Below are 15,403 nucleotides of genomic sequence, written 5' to 3' on the forward strand. Positions count from 1 at the left end.
GAATTTCTTTTGTGTTCTCTCCTATTTTTTCTTCCACGTGGATTTTGAAAATTTGAATCATTTAATCAAACTCCAAAATGTCTATTGACATTTTGATAGAAATTATATAAATTAAATGTAAACAGTTATCATCTTAATATGTGTCTTCCCATTCCTGTGTTCCCGTTTCTTTAAAGAGTTGAATGAAAATGGTCTTAGAATCTACACTGGTTTAACTCTACCTTCTGTTTTAATATGAATATCGTGTTGCCAGATCCCAGTTAAGTCAGGATACTGCCTCTGGGTAGCTTCTCTGGCCAGACCTCCCACTAGTTTCATGATCTCCTGTTTGACTGCCTTTATGTCATTAAAAAACATTCATTGTTTTAAGTTCAGCATAAACATTGAACTGTTTTCCCAGTTATCTCAGCATCCAGGGTTCTACTGTTTGTTTCCCTGTTTATCTGTCTTGAAGGCATTGTTGTTTGTTTTGCTGATTCTATCTTAACGTTTTTTTTTAAGAAAGAAATGCTTTCTTTTGAACTTTCCTTAATGAGTACTTAAGGAAAAAGGCCACGAAGACAGGTTTGGTAGGTTAGAAGAATTTGTTCCCCTCTATTGCTCTTGAAGTTTGTTCCCACCTCCAAAACTCTAACACAGGAGGCACTTAGCACCTTTGGGGAATGTGTCAGGAAAGAGGAAAAGGGTGAAGAGGGTGGCATTGTTAATTTGACTTATTCTTTCATGGAAGGTACTTTACAAATAAAAGCATTATGTTTATATGCTCATATATATAGATATTCATAAATACATATGTATGATGCTTTTTAAAAAATGAGTCACAGGAACCCATGATTACATAAATAAAATGCATCCCCCACCTACTTCTTCCTGAACCTACTGTGCTACGTGTGAATGTAGAGAATTTGATTTTTTAAGCAGCTATTTGTCAACTCTGCCTCAGAAACATCTTCTAGTAAGACGTAGCAATTCAGTCACACAAAGAACTGTATGTAAAAACATTTGATTAACATTTTACAATTTATATCATCCTTTTCACAAATCTTAGTATCTCATGAATCCAGTGAAGAAGTATTTTCATGATTTTACAGAGGCAGAAAGGGGTTCAGGAAGGAAAGTGACTTAAGGTCACAAAGCCAGTAAGTAGAACTATACCACAAACCCATGACTTTTGAACCTACCCCCCAGTCTTTTTACTGTGCCATACTGAAGTCAAGGGCAAAATCCCCCATGCACACAAAACAAATAGGGAAAACAAATAGTTTTGGTCTTGACCAGAGAACTCCAGTTAATCTGGCTAAACTCGAGGATTTTTTCTCATTGCAGTTAGACCTTGTTTTAAACCTTGGTTGCTGGTGTCCTGAAATGTGTTGCTTCCATGGCACCAAGAATGAACTCTTCTTCCCTCTCATCCTCTACTTTCCATCTGGTCCACCGTTCAGTAGACTGTTTTGAGTCACAGGGTGTTTACTGTATCAGGGGGTTTCAGGGTACAGCTTATGTACAAATACATTTTAGCTTTAGTTTCTGATTCTCAGCATGGAGCTGCGGCACTCTAATCTGTCACAGAGTTGTCTACAAGTTTCCCTATCAACCAGTGCAAAGGCTCCTTGCAGGCTCAGGGTCCATCAGCAAACCAGTACATTGATTCTTTGCTTGTTTTCTGACTGAGGTTGGCTGTTGGTAATTAATGCAATTACTTCCTTTAAAATATTATCCTAATTCCCCTAAGTTCCTCTTACATTCAGGCCTTCTCCAAAAGTTGGAGATGGCATAATTCAGAACATCTACTTAGCTACACTGGGTTCAGGCTGCGAGCCTGTTTCTCAACCCAGTATCTTGGAGTAATCATCCATGCACCTGGCTTGGCTGCACTGGACAAAAGTCATTACGCATCTGCACTTTTCTGAGCAAATCTCTGAGATCCTGCCATTACTTTACAAAACAAACACACCCATACACACAATCTTAGGGACTAAGCCTATTCATCTTGGTCCTCTACAACTAGCATGTGTCCGACACGTGGCAGGTATTCAGGAAAGTTCTAAATGGATTCTCAGCCTTCTGCTGGAATTCACATCTATCAGATACAAATCACCCCATCTTAGGTAGTTTTTATTTTTATCATCTGTAATATAGGCCCTAGCCATACCATCTGGATTACGTATCTTTAAAACTATCATTTATCTAAACATATGCAGTGGGATTCCTACTAGTTCAGGAATTATTCACAGGGCAGTCACTGCCAATACTTCTAATGTTGCAGGGAAAGAAAATCATAGCTGGAGTAGCTGCTATACATCCTCTTGCCTATGCACTTCATTCTCCTTTCCCATGAGGTGGAAATAGAGGTTAAAAAGTACTTTAGCAAAACAATGTGCATATAGTTAACACAACTGTACTGCACACTTAAAAATGGTTAACACGTTAAATTTTATAATTTTTACCACAATAAAAAAGAAGAAAAAGGGGCTGGCCCCTGTGGCCAAGTGGTTAAGTTCACACGGTCTGCTTGGTGGCCTGAGGTTTGCTGGTTTTTGGATCCTGAGTGCAGACCTACACACCGCTCATCAAGCCATGCTGTGGTGGCAGCTCACATAGAAGAACAGAATGACTTACAACTAGGATACACAACTATGTACTGGGGCTTTGGGGAGGAAAAAAAAGAGGAAGGTTGGCAACAGATGTTAGCTCAGGACCAATCTTCCTAACCAAAAAGCATTACAAAAAACAGAGAAAAGTACTTAAAAAATTTACCAGTGCTAGAAATCTTCAGAACAACTCTTGAAAAAAAAAAAAAAATCAGAGAAGCTCTCACAACCTCATTGGAAACTCATTGCTAGACTGCAATAAAATGAGCAGCTAGCTACCCAAATGTATACAACAGTCACCTCTTATAGAAATAACATCTTACACACTCTCATCTCTGGTGACGTTGGTTAAGTCCAAGCTTTTTCACAGAACTTACAAGGCCCTTCACAGTCCAGCCTCTGTCTACTTCATTAAGACCAACTCATACCAGTCAGGGGTCTTTTTTCAATTCCTGGAACAGGACAATTTCTTCTTACCCTAGGGCTTTGCAAATGGTGTTCTCTGTGCCTCAAACACTTTTTCCACCAGTTTTCTTCTGCCCAACTCTAATTTATTCTTCAGAGCTCAGCTTAAATATGATCTCTTTAGGAAGGCCTTCTTTAAACTCCCTAATGAGGTTTGGGCCTCTTGCTGTCTCTCTGGATCATTCCATTGATCCATCCACACTCTCAGAGAAGTCTGGATTTTCTCCTTTGTAGCATTTAATACAGTTGTATTTATGTAATTATGTAATATTAGTCTCTCCCACAGGATTGAAAGTTTCAGGAGGTGGAGACTCTTTCTCTTGCTAACAACCACTGTATTACCAGGGCCCCAGTAACTTGTATACAGTAGGTACTCAATCCTCTCTTAGGAGGTATAGTGTTTTATCCCACAAATCCACCTTATTAGATATTCTCAAAGGAGTAGGTGGAGAGGCATGTAAAGTTTGTGAGCGCAGTGGTGGAGACAGTGCCTGAACGGCTGGAGATGAAAGAGTTTAGGGCTGGTGAGGTGATGAAGCAAGAAGGAGCAATGAGGAAACTCCGGAATGCTCCGTCAGTGAGTTTCCCCTCCACTCCCCAACATCGCAGTCCCACCCCAGACAAGACATTCAACACTAATTCATGCATTTGTTTCTTTAGGGAATGAGGCAAACCTCAGATTACAAAATCAGGGCCAAAATAATTTTGCAGAATTAGAATGTATCCAAGAAACCAGGCACAATTCAACTAGATTAGACTTCAACACCGAGACGACTATGTTCCTCCAAATAATCTTCCATTTAGGAAGTATATACTCCCCCAGTGTGTGAAAAGATAATAAATATGCTTTCCTCTGCACTCAGTTGCTGAGGAAGAAGTTTTCTCTCCTGATGGACCAACACTATTTCTTTTTTGCTGCTCTTTTCCCTTCTCCTTTCCGTGGTTTCCCCTTTCCACGAAGCTTCTTTAGACGCATCTGCTCATCCTTGAAGTCCTGATGCTCATCCCTGAACACAGAGAGAAAAAATAATTAGCCAATGTTTTTACCAGGCTGGAAGAGTACACCATCTAGCACTGTTCCCTTATGTCGTTCTGGAAATCAATCCTTGACTTCTACAGGGCAATGCTCAGCTTGGTGAGCAGAGAGGACAGGCTGTGCTCAACATACAGATGGGTTGTCTTCCAAAAGTTCACTTCTAACTCAGTTTCCTGTCATAGAAACAATGTCACAAATAGAGGTTAATTCCCAAGCCAGCCATGTAAACCTATGTAACTATGATACAACACTAATAATTACCCCAAATGTCCTTATAACACTAAGACTGAACACTGAGAAGAGCAGAGAGCGAGCACAGTCATGCGCCACATAAGAATGTTTGGTCACCGATGGATCACATATACGACGGTGGTCCCATAAGATTAGTACCATATAGCCTAGGTGTGTGGTAGGCTATACCATCCAGGTTTGTGTAAGTGCACTCTATGCTGTTCGCACGACAAAAATCACCTAATGATGCATTTCTCAGAACGTATCCCCATCGTTAAGCGATGCGTGACTGTATAAGCTTCAACAGCTACAAAGACCCTGAGAGCCCCAGGAATTAGCACCTACTACAAGGGGCAGAGGTCTGGAGGAAGCTGTCTTAATGGCAGTGGACAGTTCACAGAAAAGGGCTGCTGGGGAAAGGCTCAGGCAGAAGGAAGCCAAATCAAAAGACAGATAACCTGGGATCAAGGCAGCTAGGACTGTTTGTACGTGTGGATGGGATGTAAGATGAAGACTGCCTACGATGTCTAAAAAAGTCTGCATTCTAAGTTCAAATACCTAAACAGTATAGCGTTTAAATATATAACCTTTGGAACCCATGTGAACCTGGGTTCCAATCACAGTCCGTCATTTAGTAGCTGTGTGACTTTGGACAAGTGACCTTCCCTCTCTGCACCTTAGTCTCCTTGTCTGTAAAGTGGGATAATAATGGCATATGAATTAAAGTGGGAAAGGGGTTTGCTGGGCCCAATTTCTAACTCCTTAGGTTTTTAAAAGTAGATTGGTTTTATAGGGTACACTGTTTCATTACATGAACATGAGGGATACAGCAGAGCTCTTTGGCATTAGCTGTGATCGCCCACAAATAATCCATTCTCAACAGAGCAGCCAGAGTAATTCTCCTAAAATATGAATCAGATCACATTACTGCTCTGTTCACAACCCTGAAAATGGCCCCCATTTCACCCAGAGCAAAAGCCAAGGTCCTTACATGGCCCTCAGAGCCCCTCCTGATCTGCCTCCAGGCCGACCGTTCTCTCCTTAGCCTGTGCTGCTCCAGGAACACACCAGGTGCACTCCCACCTCAGGGCCTTTGCTCTGCTCTTGGCTCCGCCTTGAAAGCGCTTTCCCATGTCCCACTTGGCTCACTCACAACCTTCAAGCCTCAGCTTAAACCTCACCTTCTCAGGGAGGCTGACCCTGACTGTCCTGTTCCTGTGACCCATTCTCTCCCCGCCCACTGAGTGCCCTGTCAGCACTCTTGAGCCTGCTCAGCCGGCTCGACTATTTTTCTTCCCATAGCATGTTCAACTTGGTAACATATCACATAATTTACTTATTTATTATGTTTTTTCCCTCTTCTTCCCTCCTTCCCCCATTCCTGTGAACCCCCAGCCAGAAAGCAAGCTCCAAAGGCAGGATCTTCGTCTCTGTTGATCAAACAGCCCAAGCACCTGCTCGGCTGAATGAGTCATTGTTTCTGAAACCCGCGCTTCCCTCCCCGTTTTGTAGGTCTTTGAGTAATATCTTCTTTATTGAAATTGTCTCGTTTCATCCTGTCTGATGCCACAAGAGGCCTTGTGTTAGAAGCATCATTTACCATAACTAGTGACTAAATACATGAAAATAATCGTGCTCTTCCGTGGATCACTAAATGCTAAGTAATTTTCCCCTGTCTTCAAAGATAGTCAAGGCATTATTTTTCAAACAAATGGAGAGTGGCAGCAAACGGGTAAAATTAAAATAGCTGAGTGTGATTTTGTTATGGGTTATAGTTTTCTACTCAGGAGATCTGGCTTCCAATGATACTTTATTTTGGGTCATAATAAAATTAATTTTTATTTTCCAAGCCCACGTTAATGGTAGGGGGACAGTCAAAGCAATTCCAGAAATTCAAAATATGTCATGATTATAAGCTCTAATAATACATTAAATAAGAAACTCTCTTCTATTTTGCTCACAGCTGTCCCCCTTGTGCCCATCTTAAGTGCCTGCATGTGGAAGGTACTAAAAAGATATCTGCTGGATAAATGAGAGTACCAATCTTTAGCTATCTTGAATGAACCATTAATTTTATTATATTAGAGTGAAGTCTCAAATTATTTTTTGTATTGCTGCCCTAAAACAAGTCCAAATAAAATATGCTAATTTTTTTTTTTAAAAAGGAAGTGTTTTAACTTTATACAATTAGACACTGTTTGAATTCTTTTATGATGAGCATGTATTAGTTTGGTAATTAAGACTTTTTTTTTAAAGAAAATGATCACGTAAGTCTTGCGACAGCAGTATATGGTCCTAAGCACCTGCTTCTATATACAGGCACACACACAAATGCACCGGGGTAGGAGCCTGCGCAGGCTACATATTACTCTTAAACGACTGTTTATTTAGACCAAATTAACATATCAAAAAGGGCATCAACTGAAAATGCCGGAAGACGGTGGAAGGACATAAGAACAACAAAACTGCCACCACAAAGAAAGTAGGCTCCCGAACACCAGCTGGGAAGGGAGGCTGCGGGCAGGGCCTCCTCCTCCCACCTACAGGAGGCGCCGCGCGCGCGTGCCGGGGGTGGAGGGCTTCTGCCTCAGTGTTTGCACTAGTTTTCCTCCGGGAAGTTTTCCTCTAGGGAGCTCTTAGATTACTGAGTAACTAAACTTCTCTCTATAGCTCAGCATCTAGCCAATGTTAGTCACACTTAAGACAAAATTAAAACATGTTTTTCAATAAGTACATGTTTGCTTTTTTTATTTTTTGGTATGCCCACTGTGGATATTTTGAAAGCCTTTCCCCCTAAAACTGTACCTTTTGAACTTCCTGGGCACTATTCTAAGAACCACAAAACTATAAGGATAGAAAGGTTCATTTTTTCCTTTTCTGATCTCCTAAAAAAGTCTCTTACAGGTTACTCTTTGTGTTTTTATGTCATTACCTGTAGAGGCCAAGAAAACGCAGTGTCCCCATGAGCGCAAAGTATGTGTTGTGATCGGGATACCAGTCATACGTCTCCTTCCTCTTGGCCAAAGGCTGCTCACTGAACAGTTCCACTACCTTCATGGACTTGGCATCGGTGGGCCTGGCCACTTCACCAAACAGCCGGGCACTGAGACGACTCATGCGCAAGGCGTATTCGGAGAGGGAGGACATTTCCCGAGCAGCGGGGGCAAGAGTCCCTATAGAAAATGAGAAGAAAGAGAAACAGGTTAGTGTAGGAAATTCCCGGATTATAACACTCTAGAAAATGAAAACACAGCAAACCACACGTGAATCAGTCCGTGTTGTTGGCAGGACATGCCTTGGAGTTGAGAAATATCCACAGTCCCAGTGGCTATGTCCCTTGCAAGCTTTATATTTGCAATTCCTTACATTTGGTGTTCACACAGTATTACTTCCTTGCTGTACTGCCCTTTTTACAATGAACCATTTTGTGACTCTATAGGTTATTTACAGAGAATCAGTTTACCTGTTTGTAGGCTAGATGAGGACGGGGAAATGAGTTATTCTACCATAGCATTGTTATTCTACCTTCAGAAAACACCCACCTAAGCAATTTGCAGAATAAATATGCTGACTGCTTGCCATCTAAAGGTTTAATCATGGCAGAGAAATAATTATGCTGTTGTCTTTATTATCAGCCCTTTGAACACTGTCCTCCTCAAGGGCTCCAGATGGCTCTGAGAACTGCTAATGAGTTATGAGGTCATTTAGCCTCTAGGCTGCTGGACTGAATTCTGCCTAGAGACTGAGAGCCATTTGGGGGAAAACAGAGATAGCAGTCTTATAGAAATAAACTCAACAGCTCAAAAGATTCATTTTATTCCCGAATAGAAGGCACTTATGAATTGTGATATTACTTGTCTTATCTTCCATCCTATATATTCTGCTTCAATGCAAACTAAGTTCTTTATAACTAAAAACAGTAATTTTTTCTTCAGAGGCATAGAATATTGAAATAGGTATAAGAATGATATCTGTAATATGCAGAAATTACAGCCAATATACATCAAAAATTATATAGGTGATACATAAAAATGAAGAACGTTGCAGGTGGAATAACTATCCCAACCCATTCCAGATCAGATGTGGGGATTACTGTTGGCAGAATATGCTAATTTACATGAAGTTTTTGTAGTGAGATGCAAATCTTGGCTGACTAAGAGACTATCATGGGGGATAGTTCAGTTGGGATGAAAAGTAGTTGATCTCCAAACAGAAAAAAGGCATAAACATCTTGAAAAACCAACAGGAGAAATGTACAAAAACCACTGCTAAACAGGAATGGTGCCAAGTAGCTTTCAAAATAGTTCTTGCAAGAAAAAACCCCCAAACCTCAGTGTTTCAATTAAGGAATTTTTCATGTCCATTTCAAGATCCATTGAAAGAGCAGAGGCCGACCTCAAACTAACTGCAGAAAGTCAACCTCACCATTTACCATTCTCAACACCAACCAAGCAATCTTGGGCAATACTGCCACCTGAAGGCCAGCGATGGGAGAACTGTCAGATCCAAGTGCTCTTCCTGGGGCTCCCCCATTCCCCAACCTGGGGATCATGTGCAAGCCTTGCTCTTTGCCTTTCCTTTTAGCGCTCTCAGTTCCCAGATTCACTTCTCTCCCAACTCTTGCTCCATTATGTGGATGGGAAAGGGTTGCGTTGTTAGGGTTATATTTTCATCAATGAGAAACAAGTCATTAACAGTATAATGCATAAATAGAAAATAGTAACAAATCAGTGCTATATCACTCTCAAGGCCTTGCAAATGTCTAGAAGTTGCCTTCAGAAGTTACAAAAAGTTTCTTTGCATGCTTTATCTTTTCTCTTCCTTCCCTTTTGTTATCTTTTTCCAAACAACAGATAAAAAAACTAAAAACAGTTTATTAATCAACTTTGCTTTGCTTAATTACTATTATAGTATCAGAATAGATTTCTGTTCCAATTGCACAGTATTTCCACAATCAGTTATTTGTAAGGCAGTCTAAGAACTATCATTCTGTTGCAATGTTTTCAGGAAAATATGTTCTGAATCCCAAATCACTTCATTTTTAAATGAAGAGGCAGCATGGAATCCTGAGGCTTAGGTTTGAGTACTGGCTGTGCCACTTATTAGCTGGGTTATTTTGAACAATTATCTGTTCTCTCTAAATCTGAGTTTCCTTTTCAGAAAACAAAGCTTGCAGGGCTATTGTGAGAAAAAAGTAAGACAATGGTACTCAGTAAATGGTAATCTAATAAAAAACAAAAAACCTAAACCTGTTTGCAGATTTGGTGCTCATGTTCTATACAGACACATTTGTCTATCCCTTATTCTCATTTAATCATGCAAAAAAAGAGATCATACTCTGTGCAGTTAAACCTGTACCTCCCTGGAATGTTATCCTCACTTACAAAGACTAATATATAGGGGAGGGGACCAACAGCTTGGTAACTTGACAGGTAGTAGGGAGAAAGGGACTCATTACTACAGTGGCCACCAAAACCATCACAATCCTAAGTTACCTCCATGCCCACTTTGGAATGAAGCGAATTACTGGGAAACAGGCTCATAAATAAAGTCCCATTAGAATCCACTGGAACGTGGTTTTACCACAAAATCCAAGTCCTAAACTTATATGATGAAGAGAATAAACCTCTTCAAACCTGCATCGCTTACCAGAAATAAAGAACCACTTGCTAAATAGAAGGAAAATGAAAACGGTCCTAACAGTTATCAATTACCACTTTGTAGTCTCCTTCCACAGAGCACAAACATCTATGCCTCTGATGAAGAATGGCATAGGTGGTGGGTGTACTTTTCTTTTTCGGGGGGTGGGAGCGGGAGGTGAGGAAGATTGTCCTTGAGCTAACATCTGTGCCAATTATCCTCTATTTTGTATGTGGGATGCCACCACAGCATGGCCTGATGAGTGGTGTGTAGGTCCGTGTGTGGGATCTGAACTGGGCTGCGAAAGCAGATCACGCCAACCCAACCACTACACCACCGGGCTGGCCCTCTTTTTCTTTTAAACATAAGCTAAAACACCTAAAAAGTTCTGCTGTCCATAAATATTTGTCTTAAGATTGGCAAGTTGCCACTTTTTATAAGCTTTACATTTTTTAAACATTGGAAAGCCTTACTTAGGATTTTTCAGGACCCTGTTAGGCCTCTTTACAGAATCTTTCAATTTTATCTTTTTTTTTTTTTGAGGAAGATTAGCCCTGAGCTAACTGCTACCAATCTTCCTCTTTTTACTGAGGAAGACTGGCCCTGAGCTAACATCTATGCCCATCTTCCTCTACTTTATATGTGGGATGCCTACCACAGCATGGCTTGCCAAGCAGTGCCATGTCCACACCTGGGATCCAAACTGGTGAACCCCAGGCCGCCCAATTTTATCTTAAAAAAAAAAAAAGAGTATGATGGAGCCAGCCCAGTGGTTAAACTCGTGTGCTCTGCTTTGGCAGCCCTGGGTTCACAGGTTTGGATCCCAGGTGCAGACCTACACACCACTCATCAAGTGATACTGTGGAGGCGACCCACATACAAAATAGAGGAAGACTGGCACAGATGTTAGCCCAGGGCCACTCTTCCTCACCACCCCCCCAAAAAAGATGACCATGTGAAAGACATTAAAGTAAAAGGCAAATAATTCACATGTCAATTAGATTTTTATTCACATGAAGCCATTCTAAGGGGTACAAAATAGTCACTTAAAACTGTCACTTTTCTTTAAATGTGAACTAAAGAAAACAGTATCATGAAGAAAAATTAACCAGAGTTGAAAATGTTAACCAAAAACAAATTATTCAGATGTGCTGGAGCAAAACACGTTAAGCCACACGAGAAAATTCCCATATTTTTACTTTTGCATAAAAGGGTAAGTTCCTTTGATCTTTCTGATAGTTCTGACACATTTTAAAAGGTCAGGTGTATTTCAATAATTGGCTTTGGTTTAGGTTTGCCTTTTTTCTTTGACGAGTGCAGATGAAGTGCAGGAGTTCTCTACGCGGGTATCCCTCAGGGCTGAATCCCGTGGAATTTTAAAGGTGTGTGCTTAAATGTGTGTGTATGTGTGTGTGCAAATTCTGCTTGGGAGAGAGTGCTTTCTCCAGTTTCTCAAAAACCACTGGTTGGTGGAGAGCACCAGCCTTGGAGGAGAAAAGCTGGTTGGAATCTTGCCTCTGCGCTCTAATGGCCATACCGTATTTGTAGCAGTACGTATTCTTTGCCTCAGTTTCCTCATCTGCTACATGAGGACAGTTACACTACCTCACTGCGTTGTGAGGCTGACATGCAAAACTCATGGCCCAGCGCCTGTCATAATCATCATCAGGCCTCAGGAACTCACACACTGCGCACACGTGTTTCACAGAGGCACAATCTAAACACGGGATTTATTATTTTTAAAAAGCCCAGTACCGATTACTTCACTTGGTCGTAGAGACTTGAGCGGCTCTGAATATACGCCAGCTTTATTCAGCTCAACAAGAACATCCCAACCCCCTCCAACTGACTCGATCACGCCTACCCGTGATGGAAGCAAGTGTCAACCGACGTTTGAATCGGTAGCGCATTTCAAGAACATTTTTCTTAAGTGTCACTTTGTTATATTTTTCTTAAGCTGGTAACAAAATTAACCTGCATCCTCCAGACAAAGATACGTGCAGAAGGCGGTCTGATGAGCAGAGAAACGGAGCCTTGAATGCTGCCTAATCAGGAAGAGTAACTGCGCCGGAGAGGAAACCACGCTAGAGTCCGGCATTTGGTAAATTCCCAATTTACGCAGGAAAAGGCCAAGTTCTTTACATGAGACCCCCGAGCTGGTTAATAATAAAACTGACTCATCTTATTCTTGGCGACTCTACAAGGTTGGAGACCCCCGTAGGACCTCTAAAGCCACCGCCCACATTCCAGTAGAGAGCCCCGAAAAGTCACGGACTGCCTTACCTCGCCGTGACCTTGCTCTCCCGCGTGCCCCTTTCCGGAAGGCCCGCCCCCACCCTGGCGCCGAGCTCCTGGCCAAGCCCACCACGGAGAGCAGTAGAGAAACGGAAGTTCGGGGGCCAGAGGGGAGCCCCAGTGAAGGACCCGGAACTACTAGCGCCCTCTCTTGGAAGCCTCGGAGGTCATAACTGGCGCCTGCGCAGTAAGCGGTGCGCTTCCGTTTGTGGGGAGGGCTAGAGGGGATGGTAGGTCCGGGAGAGAGAGGTCTGGCTTTTCTGGAGGGACTTGCGGGGTTTGCGAACTGTATTTTGTTAGAAATAACTGCACAGCTGTCCCCAAAACATCTCAAGCAATGATTATGCGTGAGCCGTGTGGTGGAGGATGAAGTGCACTTTCTTTTGTCTTTTCTTCCGCGTTTTTTCTGTTTTCTTTCTCTTTTCAACCAGACTAGGTCTATGTTCAAGGGCATTGCTTGACCCTAGCCCCTGAAGAGTCGTCTCACCCCCTTGGGGTGCCATTCCCCTCTCCTTCCACTTATCTACTCATCCTCTGACAGTCGATTAGTGTCACCTCGGCGAGGCCATTCTTGAAACCCTTTTGCTGGATGAGGGGCGCTGTTTGGAGCTGCTGTCTCTCCCTCTCCCCCGCTGGCCGTGAAGCTTCTTCAGGGAGTAGGGATGGGACATTTAGCTGACTCCTCAGTAGTTACGTAGACGCTGCTTGGCAGATAGTAGAAACACTAAGTATTCCACTTCATATTAAAATTGCCCTCAAGCAAGCCACATCCCGTAGGCATTGTATGGAGCATTTATTGAATGTTAGATAGTTCACCTGCGAACACTGCTTATTTTCTGAGCATTATTAAAGGCCTTTCATAAATACTCTAAAATGTTCCCCGGAATTAAGGCAAATCAGTAGCAAGCTATATACCCAGAGAGTATTCTAGTAACACCTCCTTCCCTCCTATAGAATTTTTTTTTTAAAGATTTTATTTTTCCTTTTTCTCCCCAAAGCCCCCCGGGACATAGTTGTGTGTTTTTAGTTGTGGGTCCTTCTAGTTGTGGCATGTGGGACGCCGCCTCAGCATGGCTTGAGTGGTGCTATGTCGGCGTCTGGGATCTGAACCCACAAAGCCCTGGGCCACCGAAGCGGAGCGCTAGAACTTAACCACTCGGCCACAGGGCGGCCCCAGAATTTTGTTTTGTCAAGTTGTGTTTTGACATTTTGTCACTCTTTACTATAGAATTTGCTTTTGTCAAGTTAAATTTTGGCATGTTATTAACCTATGATATATTAAGTAGCCTCATAAACTTGGATCCGGTGTAACAACTTAGACTACAGTTACATTTACGCGGGGTGTAATGAGTATCCCATGCATAGTTCAGTCCAAAAAAAGTCTGGGCTGAAAATTTCACCTTGTCTTTTGTTTTTTTCTGTGAAGTCGGCTTGTTTTAATCTAGTGGCCACTGAATCATAAACAAGGAGGCTTCCTTTGGCATGTTGGCTGTTAGAAAGTTTAAAGCCAAATTTGTGGTGGACTCATGGAAAGAACTATTATATTATATTTGCATAAACTTAGTTGTTGGCTCCATTTTCTATGTCTGTCTTTGGTTTTTCCCTTTCACCTATTTATAATTTGTGCTATCAGCTTGTTTTGTGAATTTCTCTAAGCTACCATAACTCTTTCTTGAAACAGCAATTTATGAACAGTTACAGGTGGCTGTGTACTCTGGGCAGTTCACATGATGACTCTCATTGAGTCGAGTTCATGGGGTTTGTATTAGTTTCCTGAGCCTGCTGTAACAAAATGCCACAGATTTCATGACTTAAAACATCAGAACTTTGGGGCCAGCCTTGTGGCCTAGTGGTTAAGTTCAGTGCACTCTGCTTTAGTGGCCTGGGTTTGTGGTTTTGGATCTCAGGCGCAGACCTACACCACTTGTCAGCCGTGCATTGACTATGACCCACATACAAAATAGAGGAAGACTGGCACAGATATTAGCTCAGGGCTAATCTTCCTCAAGCGAAAAAAAAGAGGAAGATTGGCAACAGATGTTAGCTCAGGGCTAGTCTTCCTCAGCAAAAAAAGAAAAAGAAAAAAAAAAAAAAACACGTCAGAACTTTATTCTCTTACAGTTCTGGAGGTAGAAGTCCAAATCAGTATCACTGGGCCAAAATCAAGGTGTTGACTGGGCCAGGCTCCCTCCAGAGGCTGTAGGGTAGAATCAGTTCTTTGACTCTTCCAGCTTCTGGTGGTTGCTGGCATTCATGGACATGTGGCCACATCACTCCAATCTTTTTCGTGTATTTATTTATTTTTATTTCATTGAGGCCACATTGGTTTATAACATTACATAAATTTCAGGTGTACATCACTGTATTTCAGCTTCTGAGTAGACTGCATCATGTTCACTACTAAAAGTCTAATTTTCCTTCATCACCATACATATGTGTCCCTTTATCCCTTTCACCCTCCTCCCACCCTCTTCCCCACTGGTAACCACCAATCTGTTCTCTGTATCTGTGTGTTTGTTTTTTATCTTCCATATATGAGTGAAATCGTATGGTATTTGTCTTTCTCTGTTTGACTTATTTCGCTTTGCATAATACCCTCAAGGTCCATCCATGTTGTCGCAAATGGCAAAATTTTGTCTTTTTTGTGGCTAAGTAGTATTCCATTGTGTGTGTATTCCGTCTTCTTTATCCATCATCCATTCATGGGTATTTGGGTTGCTTCCATGTCTTGGCTATTGTGGATGATGCTGCAATGACCATAGGGGTGCATAAATCTTTTTGAATGGTTGATTTCCTATTCTTTGGATAAATACCCAGTAGTGAGACGGCTGGATCATATGGTATTTCTATTTTTAATTTTTTGAGAAATCTCCATACTGTTTTCCATAGTGGCTGCACTAGGTTGCATTCCCACCAGCAGTGTATGAGGGTTTCCTTTTCTCCACATCCTCTCCAATATTTGTTATTTCTTGTCTTTTTAATAATAGCGATTCTGACAGGTGTGAGGTGATATCTCAACATAGTTTTGATTTGTATTTCCCAAATAATTAGTGATGTTGAACATCTTTTCATGTGTTTATTGGCCATCTGTATATCTTCTTTGGAAAAATGTCTGTTCATATCCTCTGCCCATTTTTTGATTGGG

General features: G+C 41.7%; 1 protein-coding gene across 1 annotated transcript; it reads right to left on the bottom strand.

The window, feature by feature from the left end:
- Nucleotides 1–987: 987 nt before the first annotated feature.
- Nucleotides 988–12,427, bottom strand: MRPS33 (mitochondrial ribosomal protein S33). The gene is made up of 3 exons (XM_001498241.6): nt 12,247–12,427; nt 7,256–7,496; nt 988–4,063 (listed from the first exon to the last, which is right to left on the bottom strand). Exons 2-3 carry the CDS (start codon nt 7,468–7,470, stop codon nt 3,958–3,960), a joined length of 321 nt encoding a protein of 106 aa, XP_001498291.1. The 5' UTR covers nt 7,471–7,496; nt 12,247–12,427; the 3' UTR covers nt 988–3,957.
- Nucleotides 12,428–15,403: the final 2,976 nt, after the last annotated feature.

This window comes from Equus caballus, chromosome 4 (genome assembly GCF_041296265.1).
Source record: "Equus caballus isolate H_3958 breed thoroughbred chromosome 4, TB-T2T, whole genome shotgun sequence".
Lineage (NCBI taxonomy): Eukaryota > Metazoa > Chordata > Mammalia > Perissodactyla > Equidae > Equus > Equus caballus.

Bases quoted from the DNA above. Each gene is read 5' to 3' on its own strand.
- MRPS33 (XM_001498241.6), bottom strand. From the start codon at position 7,470: ATGTCCTCCCTCTCCGAATACGCCTTGCGCATGAGTCGTCTCAGTGCC. The intron at 4,064-7,255 runs GTAATGACATAA...CTCTGTGTTCAG, and splicing joins CGTTTTCTTGGCCTCTACAG to GGATGAGCATCAGGACTTCA.